The sequence below is a fragment of the Narcine bancroftii genome, chromosome 11 (assembly GCF_036971445.1).
Source record: "Narcine bancroftii isolate sNarBan1 chromosome 11, sNarBan1.hap1, whole genome shotgun sequence".
NCBI classification, from domain to species: Eukaryota; Metazoa; Chordata; class Chondrichthyes; order Torpediniformes; family Narcinidae; genus Narcine; species Narcine bancroftii.
Genome location: NC_091479.1, coordinates 102120938 through 102131938, shown reverse-complemented (window position 1 = coordinate 102131938; position 11001 = coordinate 102120938). Strand labels below are relative to the sequence as shown.

Genomic DNA, 11001 nt, shown 5'->3' with positions numbered 1-11001 from the left:
TACATGAAACACAATAGAGAAAACCTACCGGGGACATCTACCACCTAAAATGACAGAAGGAGAAGGAAATGAAAAGAAATTGACTCATTGGAACTTCTTGTTTATTTTTATTGAGTGACAACATTGTTTGACGGGTTTAATGTATCTTAGATTCTGTATTTTAAATGAATGGGAGGGGAGGTAGGGAGGGTGGGATGGGAAGATGGGGGGGGGAAGAAAACGACACTGTATATATTTGAAAAGGAAAATGTATGTATCTTGGTCAATGTGGTTAATGGTGTGAAAAATAAAAAAATTTTAAAAAAAAAGGATATTTTTCTGAATGAGCAATAATGGGCCACACTTGCACTCATTTATTTTTAAAACCGTGCCTGTAATATTGTCGCCAAAACAATGAATCCTGGGGCATATGGACGATGATAAATTCTGATGAACAGTTCCCATTAAATAAGATCATATGTTTTTTCCCTCCAGATGCTGCTATAATTTCATTCTGAGATCATTAGGCATCCCTGTAGGCAGAAGTTTCTGGAGCATTACCAATCACTGGCTAAAAATTACATTCCACTTATGCCCTCAACCTTAAAGCTATATGCCTGATTTCTTGTCAGCTACCTGGTTCTATGGTGGTGGATACACACCTGGGGAGAAATGGCCAGGCAATGTCTTGATTCGGGACCCTTCAGGGAGACGCTACGGTCGGACACGGAAGGGATCCATGGGCACACTCTGAATAGACTCTCTTGCTTTTTCTCTCTAACTGTCAGGAGCGCTGGGCAATACTCACGGTGACTTTGTGTAATTTTAGATTTTCTATTTTATTACACGATTATTTTTTAAAAAGGATTTTGACCCACGGAGTTGCTCCAGCTCCTCATTATTTCCTCAGCGCCTGCAGTTTCTCTGGGACGTTAACTTGATCTTTCTGCAAATGTGGAGAGATGTCAGCAGTTTCTGCACTTGGTTCAGATTTCTACCATCTGAAAACTCTCTGACTCACTCCCCTTCTCTCTCTCTCACTCTCTCCCCTTCTCTCTCTCTCACTCTCTCCCCTTCTCTCTCTCTCACTCTCTCCCCTTCTCTCTCTCTCACTCTCTCCCCTTCTCTCTCACACACTCACTCTCTCCCCTTCTCTCACACACTCTCTCCCCTTCTCTCACACACTCACTTTCTCCCCCTTCTTTCTCTCACACTCACTCTCTCCCCTTCTCCCTCTCACACTCACTCTCTCCCCTTCTCTCTCACACTCACTCTCTCCCTTTCTCTCTCTCACTCTCTCCCCTTCTCTCTCACACTCACCCTCACCCCTTCTCTCTCTCACACTCACCCTCTCCCCTTCTCTCTCTCACACTCATCCTCTCCCCTTCTCTCTCTCACACTCACTCTCTCCCCTTCTTTCTCTCACACTCACTCTCTCCCCTCCTCTCTCACACTCACCCTCTCCCCTTCTCTCTCTCACTCTCTCCCCTTCTCTCTCACACACTCACTCTCTCCCCTTCTCTCTCACACTCACTCTCTCGCCTTCTCTCTCACACTCACTCTCTCCCCTTCTTTCTCTCACACTCACCCTCTCCCCTTCTCTCTCTCACTCTCTCCCCTTCTCTCTCACACACTCACTCTCTCCCCTTCTCTCTCACACTCACTCTCTCGCCTTCTCTCTCACACTCACCCTCTCCCCTTCTCTCTCTCACACTCACCCTCTCCCCTTCTCTCTCTCACACTCTCTCTCCCCTTCTTTCTCTCACACTCACTCTCTCCCCTTCTCTCTCACACACTCACTCTCTCCCCTTCTCTCTCACACTCACTCTCTCCCCTTCTCTCTCACACTCACCCTCTCCCCTTCTCTCTCTCACACTCACCCTCTCCCCTTCTCTCTCTCACACTCACACTCACTCTCTCCCCTTCTTTCTCTCACACTCACCCTCTCCCCTTCTCTCTCACACTCACCCTCTCCCCTTCTCTCTCTCTCACTCTCTCCCCTTCTCTCTCACACTCACCCTCTCCCCTTCTCTCTCTCACACTCACCCTCTCCCCTTCTCTCTCTCACACTCACACTCACTCTCTCCCCTTCTTTCTCTCACGCTCACTCTCTCCCCTTCTCTCTCACACTCACCCTCTCCCCTTCTCTCTCTCCCCTTCTCTCTCACACTCACTCTCTCCCCTTCTCTCTCACACACCCTCTCCCCTTCTCTCTCTCACACTCACCCTCTCCCCTTCTCTCTCTCTCACTCTCTCCCCTTCTCTCTCACACTCACTCTCTCCCCTTCTCTCTCAAACACTCTCCCCTTTTCTCTCACACACTCCTGCCCCTTCTCTCTCACACACACTCACTCCCTCCCCTTCTCCCAACCACCTCACCTTCCTCCAGGCCAGTTCCCATCCCTATTCCGCCGCGCGAGTACCAGGGGTCTGGCTGCAGTCCCGCCGGCCGCCGGGTGGTGGGAGCAGAGAGTGTGGACCAGAGACACGGTCCGGGCAGCAGCAGCCGGAGTGAGGAGCTGGAGCTGGAGCAGCAGGGACTGACCGTGTCGGGAAGCGGGAGTAGCCAGGACGGGGAGTGAGGTGCGAGGAGCAGCTGGAGCGGGGACTGGGACGTGGCTTGGGCTGGGACGGGGAGAGCCCGGGGCGGGGGGTCGGGGAGAGCCCGGGGCGGGGGGACGGGGAGAGCCCGGGGCGGGGGGGGCGGGGGGGGGCGGGGGGGGCGGGGGGGGCGGGGAGAGCCCGGGGCGGGGGGACGGGGAGAGCCCGGGGGGCGGGGGGAGCCCGGGGCGGGGGGTCGGTCAGTGCCCGGGGCTGGGAGCGAGGGGCAGCGGGCAGAGACGGACGCTGCCGCGGGCCGGGATGCTGGAGGGCGGCGGCGAGGTGCTGAAGGAGGGCGTGCTCCACAAGCGGAGCGGCGGCTGGTTGCAGCGCTGGAAGCAGCGGCACTGCGTGCTGACGGCCGAGGGGTTGGTGCTGCATCGGGCCGGGTCGCCTCCCCTGCCCCTCCGGGCCGGCCGCGCCAAGCAGCTGCACTTCGGCGACATGAAGACGGTGGACGGCGTGGAGAGGAAGGGCAAGTACGTGTACTTCACCGTGGTGATGGTCGACCGGCGGGAGCTGGACTTTCGGTGCCCGCAGGACGCGGGCTGGAATGCCCTCATCACCCTGGGCATGGTCCGCTACCAGAACCGGCGCGCCATGGAAGCGGTGCGCTGCAGCCGCCAGAAGCTGGCCCAGAGGGGCATCGGCCTGGGCGTCCACAGCGCGGCCTGAGGGCCCGGCAGGTGAGTCCCCAGAGTGGACAACCTCCCCACCCCCGTCCCCCCCCGCTGAGGGGTCCTCCTCCCCCCCGCTGAGGGGTCTTCCCCACCGTCCTCTCCTGCTGAGGGTTCCCCCACTCCAGAGGAATGCTGCTTCCTTCCAGAAAGATCAATGCCTCCCAACAAGGGGAACCTTCTCTATTTCCCAAAGGTCCAATCCTCTGAACAAGGAGACCTCCTCTCATTCCTGAAAGCTCCCCTGCTCCCAACACTGAAAACCCTTTCCGCTTTCGAAAGGTCCAACTCTCCCTCCCTCTCCTTCCAGCAGGTCCAACTCTTTCAACAAGGGGAACTTCACTGCCTTCCATTGTTCTGGCACTAGATCCCCAGGAGGGATGTATTGGGGATGGATGGAGGAATCCCAGGACAGATCTTCCATCCATTAAGTTCCCAAAAGACCATGCACATATAAACTTAGGCTAAGTGGTTATTTTTCTGAGTTATTAAACTTGTACATGTCCTTATGAGTTGTATTTTAAAAATAATTAAACTTGCCAAACATTGGTGGTGACTGATAGGTAAGCAGAATCTGTTTTGCGTTCAATGGCAGAGCAGACTAATGATGGGAGGAATGATGTTGGGAAGCCCTTCTCCAGAAGAGGTGGAAATTGCCAACTGTCCCACACTTACTCAACAATTCTAGGCAATTGCCTTTCTAAAGTTGTGATTGATTGGTCAAATTAAGGGATAAGGAGCCAAATTTGGAGTTAGGTGACCATTCAGCTGTCGTCATATTGATTTGAGAATTAAGTAGCCTACTCCATTTCATCAGTTCCTATGTTCCTGGTCTTGTGGAAAGGACTCAGCTGCTGAGTTTCTCTGCAACATTGCAATGACATGTTATGCAGATCAGGACAACTCAGGAACAGACCCTTCACCCACAATGTCTGTGCTGAACCTAATGCCAAACTAAATCTTCCTTTCAGACATCCATTCCTTTGCTCTCTGCTGGTGATCAGACGATTAATGTCTGACCCTTAGTGTTGTCATTGCCTAAAGTTCCAAATTGTGCAAGAGAGTTTGGTGGTCCATGTCTCGTGTAACTTGATCTTGGACCCAGCACCAAGCACATCCGAGCTGGCTGTTAGAAATCTCTGTGTTGACCTGGTAAGGCAGTCACGTTGGCGCGGTGAGGTCCCTATGTTGTACGTGGTAAGGTTGCTCTGTTGGGGACGGATTCCATGTTGCCCTGGCAAGGTCTGTGTGTTGGCATGGCAAAGACTCTGGGTTGAGGCGGTCTCCTCGTTGGCCTAGACACCATGTTCAGTTCACTCCCCATTCTCTGTATTTTGTGCAGCTGATTGTCAGTGAGATCTGGGCTGACCTGGTTGGAACATTTGCATCAAATGAAACAATTCACACCCTGATGGAGATGCAGTCTTTGCACTTCATCTAAATGAGTCATAAAATAAGATTGTGAATATTTAAACAATAGTCTATTCCTGATTCTGGGTTAGTCTGAATTATATGCACATTATAAATGCAAAAACATGTTCAAATCCCTGCAAACAACAGCTTTATGGAACTCCTTCATAATGTTCAGTCTTCGCTTATTGTTTTGATACGTCTCTATCCAAAGTGTCTGTTTCTCTTCTCAGTACACCACATGGGTCAGCAGTTAATGCATGCTCTGGTGGCCTTCTCTTGTGAGTCGTTGCTGTGCATCTTTAAAAGAAAAGGTGCGGAATCTTAATGTCCTGTAAACCTGCATCACACACCAATATTTGATATCAGTCTTTTAAAACAAAAGGCAGGTATGATTTTGCTGTGCAAAATAGCTACCTATGCTTAGTTAACAGAAACATGGAAACTGTACAGCAATATGCTAGCCTGCAAGTTGAAAGTATCACAAATATTGAGGTGAGATCATCATATCCCAGGGAACAGTGAAGGGGTATTTCACACCAATTACTGCTTCTGTGAAGTTGTGTATCCACATTTAGCCAAGAGACTGAAGGTGGGGAGTTGGCAGAGATGGTAGACTTCAGAACCAGTGGTGCTCTTGAATGTTAGGGAGAGATGTACTATTCTGAACTCCAAGTGATTATGCAATAAATTATTTCCATTGGCAAGTGAGCCCGTATCAAGATTTAAGGTGATTAATAATGGGGAAAGGGGAAGGGAGCCTTGTGCTGCCTTAGCAGATGGTGAAAGGAGATTCAGTGCTCAGTTGCAAGAGAGAATTTGATAGTGGATACCTGTACATCATGAAGCAATGTGTGATGTTGTTTCTTTGCTTTATTGATGAAAAACAAAATATAAAATTTTTTTTAAAAATAATTTGAGATTCAGAAAGGACAACATCCACAAGGTCATGGAGAAATCCGACAAAGGGCTTCCAGAACATTAAAGATTCCTTTATTGTCACGTAATAATACAGAACATGTAATATTACACAAAATGGCATTGCCTGTTGCCTCTTCCAATACGAGAGAAAGAGAAGCAAAAGAGAGTCCCTTCAGAGTTATTGTGTCCATTGATTCGCCTCCAGCCGCTCCCACGGCCTTTGCAGCCACACAGACTCCTGTTCGATCAGTTGGCAACCCGAGCTCCAGATCCAAACCTCCGACACGATCAGGAAGCCTTCAGCACCCGAGGCCCTTCAGGAGTCCTTCTTGCCCTCATCACCCTCTCACATCCCAGCTCCAATACCTGGTTCCCATGATCCAGTCTCCAGCAGCATGTGCAGGTCCCCCGACTACAAGTGGCCCTCAGCCTGAGTGGGTCCTTCATTGATCTGGAGACCTATCAAGAAAAATCACTCTGATGCAACCATTCTGCAAATGGATTTTAGTGAAGGAAAATTTGTGATGTGCATTAGCCTCTTTGATTGTAAAGTTGTTCATTCTCAGTTACCCAATGCCAAGATCCACAGTCCAAACTCCATTTTTTAAGTGTGGAGCACTTAAGTGTGTCAGATATTTTCTTTAGTTCTGAGACCTTTTTAGCTCAGAAAAATAAGTCAATTATTTCACTAATATAACAGATAGCGTCATTATTTGAATTCTCATACTCATTCAGATCTATTTAAGCAAATATAATGACAGTAAAATAGAATGTTTGTAAGCCAGTATGGCATTTTATAAATCTGATAACCGCACAGTGATGTAAGAGCTGTCTTTCTTTTTGGATTTGTTTTGATTGAAGTTATTTGTCAGGTTCTAAATTTAGGCTGCGTTCTTATTGCTGAGTGATTATTAGCAGACTTCAAAATGTCACTTGTGGTGTTTGGACTGAAATCTGCTGGGTATTTCACCAGGTTTCTTTTTAACATCCAAGAATTTTAAAATGTAATTGTTCCTTCTGGCTGACACACTGGAGATATAGAATTCTAGAAGTGGGAGGGGGGGGGGCCAAGAAAAGGGTATTCGGCCCTTTGAGCCTATACTACCATTCGATCATGGCTGATCACATGACCTCAGTACCCTATTCCTGTTCTCTCTCCCTGCCTTTTGCTATCTTCAGTCATTCGGACCACATCCAACTCCCCTTCGACTACGTCAAATGAACCGGCCCCAACAACTTTCTGTGACAGAGAGTTTCACAAGTTCACCACTCTCTGAGTGAAGAGGTTTCTCCTAATCTCACCCCTTATCCTTAGACTTTGACTCCTTATTCTGAATTTTCCCAAAATCCGGAACATCCTTCCTGCTTCTAACCTGTGACGGAGAAATTAAGCCGGTCACGCTTGCGTCCTTTGTATGGAATGACAGTGGATGCTACGTGACCCACTGAGTTTCTCCTGTGCTTTTATGCACTAAACCCCAGCATTTTCTTGTTTAACTAACCTGTCTCATCCTGTCAGCATTTCATGTCACCTCTCCCTCAGGGCCTGTTACCTCAAAATGAATATAAAATTAAATAACCCTGGTCTATCCAGCCTTTCTTCATTCATCAGATCTGCCATTTCAGTGATCAGTCCTGTGAACCTTCGTCACCTCAACAGCAGGGTTTTTGGAGTAACATTCTCTTTTAAATGTTTGATCCTGCACAGGTTCGAAAAAGGATGGTACATAAACTGTGCTGAAATCCAGCACACGGGAATGGAAAATGGAAATGCGGTATCTCTGCCCGTGGCAGATATCAGATTAGCTTATTAGAAGCTGGAGTGGCTGAACAATGTGACCCAGCAGACAGAATCAGAAAGGACCTTTCAACCAATATTCTCCGGGAAGAAGCTTTCAGGAATATCATCAGTGGGCAGCTTAATGTTTTCACAGTATTTTTTATGCATCCAGAAGGGAAAATTATACAAAATATGTCTTTATAAGTTATTTCCTTTTTCTGATTTTTCTAATTTATGATGGTTTAATTTGATGCCTGATGTCTTGACTATAAGAGTTCTGTCAAAATGTAACCAGAGGATTAGAGTGCCTTTGATGTCAGTGAATTGCCCCTTTCTTCTGGAACAGTGCACAGAATAGAATGGGCCTGTATTCTCTGGTTGAGAAGAACGAGCGTGATCTCATTGTCAGGGCATCCAAGAATTTTCTGTTATTCATAACAGATGCCGAAAGGCTGTTTTCCCTGGTTGGTGATTTGAGAATTCGGGGGACGATGTGAAATGCCTTCAGAGGATTGAGATTCTTTTTTTAAAACTTTTGAATATTGATTGCCCTTCATTGGGGTGACCCGGAGCAGAGGGAAGTTAATTGAAATAATGGACCCAGCAAGTGGTGGAAGGTCAGCCATTTATTGCAGATGACGAAAGGTGCCAACAAAATCAGGGAAGTTGGGTATCGAATAGGAAGGGGATGGGGGGTTGTAGAGGATTTTGTTAACTGGGTCAAGACAACTTTCTCTTTCCACGGCTTGTATTGAGTCATCTGCAGTGCATAGGGGCAAGAGGGAAATTTTTGTTTGGACATTGTAGAATCCAGACATAAAAGATTATGGAACTGCCAAGAACAACAATAATTATTTCTTTATTACATAAATAACTCACATTTATGATTCAAGTTCGGGTGAAACCATTTTTCAAAAGCAGTGCCTGGCAATTTCTGAAAATTTAAAAATAAACAAAATTCTCAACAGGTCAGGCAGCATCTGCGGAGAGAGAGAGACGGTGAACATCTTTGTTCAGTGACCTTCCATCAGAGCTGGTTTCATATAGTTTTGTCGTACATTCCATGTGTTAATAAGATACTTCCACTTATATTGGGAATATCAGGTATTATTTAGTTATGTTTTATTGGATTCACCAAAAATTTGTTTTGCCTACATTTTAAAGGATGCTCAGCATATCTAAGCCTTTCATTTTATACTAAGGGCCTTCTGGTTTCTAAAATACAATTATGATCAAACGTTGTAGCATCATAAAAAATAATTTTTCATACAGCCATCAGATTGCAACAGAGAGACTTTTCTTGTCGATGCTGATTCATCTTCCACAGGTTTTTTGGGGTGAACCTCTGATGTCCACTTTAAGTTGCTGTGAATATGTTGTGTTTGTAAATGTACAGTTCTTAACGCTACAATTTAGTCAAAGTCTTGACGAGAAAATAGTGCAGATGCAAATCAAGTGAGATAGCGTTCAATTAATCATTGAATTGCATGGTCAGATTGCATGTTATTTCTTTTTTCAATCTCTTATGCCTATTATATAAAACTGGAATGCCTGAAAAACACAACTGTTCATAATTTCGTCTCAATATAGTCTGGAGACATTACATTATTTGTGCATCCAGGATTTGCATCTTCCTTGTGGATTTGTACCTCTCTGGGTAGAAATGGGTGAGGTAGACTGTTCCATTCACTCACAGGGTGTCCCTGCTATTGCCTTTGAACAGAGGATTCTGCATTTTGTGATTAAGGGTCAGCCCTAAAATGGCAGCTTTTCTTCCCTCATAGACAGCAGAGAACCAAATGGGTCATCATGGCAATCCAGTGGTTTGATGGTTGTCATTTCACCTCGTGTAACCCGAATGCATTTTGTGTTTTTATGGAGTCGGTAGGAGAGAAGTATGAAAGAAACCAAAACTCAACTGCTTTCAAGTCAAGTTTATTGTCATTTTATTGTATAAATACACAGGGAAGTGGGGCCCATAAACTTTGAGCAGAGTCTTGGGTGAGTGGGGGTCATAGCTGAAAAGATATTTTTGAGAATAGCTGGTTTAAATTCCTGTTTAACTAAATTTAAAATCCTCATCTGTTGTAGCTGAGCTTGTCCTGTCAATTAATTCGTTCACATCCCTGAACAACTGGCCTAGTAACAGAACCATCGCTGTACCTGGACAATTATGTGTGTCTTTAACCCAAAACTAAATCACAAAGGCAGCATGAGAAACCGACATTCCATGCCGAGCGATGTTGATTAATTAAAAAAATGACTTTATTCCTTTTTCATGAACTAGTGAGATATGAATCATGAGTATAAAACATGTCAGCAAAATAAGACTTGCTGAATCAACTCTCTCACCTTCATGAATAGTTTGTTTTTGCAGCCTACAGAAAGTGTTAGAAATGTAAAACAAACCTCACTGGGAATACTCAGCAGGTCAGGCAGTATCTGTGGAGAGAGAGAGAGGTGAAGCCTTGGGTTGGTGCTGAGGCTGGCCAATGTGCTGGATACATTTCAGAATCAGAATTTATTGTCACGAGCATGTCACGAAATTGGTTGTTATGTGGCAGTGTCACAGGCACAGCAATGCAATAAATTGCATTTTACAAAAAGTAAATAAATTGGTGCAAAAGAGAAAGTGAAGGAGTGTCTGTGGTTCATTGTCCACTCAGAAATCTGATGGCAGAGGGGGAATAAAGCTGCTTTTTTATTTTGTACCATTGGGTGTTTGTCTTTGGGCTCCCGTACCTCCTTTCTGATGGTAGTGGAGAGAAGAGGACATGGTCTGGGTGGTGGGGTCTTTGAGGACAGAGGCTGTTTTCTTGAGACACCACCTCTTTTAGATGTCCTTGATAGAGTGAAGACTGATGCCCGTGATGGTGCTGGCTGGGTTCATAACACTCAGTGGTCTATTCCTGTCCTCCGTTCCAGACAGTGAAGAACAGTCAGAATGTTCTCTATGGTCCACCTGTAGAAATTTGCAACCGTCTTTGGTGACCTATTGACCAGCTGCAATAGTCTTGTGGACAATGAGCCCCATGTTGATGTGGTGCTCTGGGAACTTCCTGAGATGTGGTTAAGCCCTTAAAAAGAAACTCTACAGTGAATGACAGTAGCCAACCAGAGCGATGATTTGGCTGCCAATCAAACTGAGCACCTGCACTCATGTAAGTGGTTGAGATTAGTTTTATCACCATCAGCTTGCAACAAATCTCTGCATTTTTCGGGAAAATTACTGCTTTCATTGGCAAAAATTTCAATTTAGGTTCTATCCCACCTCCTTTTACATGGACTTAAGAAATGGGTTGGAGTTTGTTAGTTGTCACATGCCAAGGTACACAAAGTGTTTTGTTATGCCTGCTATCCAGGCAAGTCAACCTAGAGGTAGGCAGTAAAACACGATGCTGGAGAAACTCTGCAGGTCAAACAGTGGACTTTATAGAGCAGGGATAAAGATACGGAACCAACGTTTCGGGCTTGAGCCCTTCAAGGCACGAGCAAAATGTAGGCAGGTGTCTGAACAAAATGGTGGGGGGCGGTAGAGGAGCAGAGTCCCACAGGCAGGAGGTGACAGGTGGTAGTAACACCTATTACCTCCTGCTTTTGGGCCTATGTTCTTCCCCCTGCCCCTCCCTCATC

The 11001-nt window shown here is 46.2% G+C and overlaps 1 protein-coding gene across 2 annotated transcripts; it reads left to right on the top strand.

Moving 5' to 3' along the window:
• The first annotated feature begins 2798 nt into the window (after nucleotides 1-2798).
• phlda1 (pleckstrin homology-like domain, family A, member 1) lies at nucleotides 2799-9999 on the top strand. 2 transcript variants are annotated; one of them, XM_069902936.1, is made up of 2 exons: nucleotides 2799-3266; nucleotides 7297-9999. In XM_069902936.1, the coding sequence occupies exon 1, from the start codon at nucleotides 2842-2844 to the stop codon at nucleotides 3253-3255; it is 414 nt and encodes a 137-aa protein (XP_069759037.1). In that variant the 5' UTR covers nucleotides 2799-2841; the 3' UTR covers nucleotides 3256-3266; nucleotides 7297-9999. The 2 variants fall into 2 exon arrangements, with proteins under 2 accessions (XP_069759037.1, XP_069759038.1); XM_069902937.1 differs by lacking the exon at nucleotides 7297-9999 and adding an exon at nucleotides 4901-4981.
• Nucleotides 10000-11001: the final 1002 nt, after the last annotated feature.

Excerpts from the sequence above, each read along its gene's own strand:
- phlda1 (XM_069902936.1), top strand. The coding sequence starts at position 2,842 with ATGCTGGAGGGCGGCGGCGAGGTGCTGAAGGAGGGCGTGCTCCACAAG.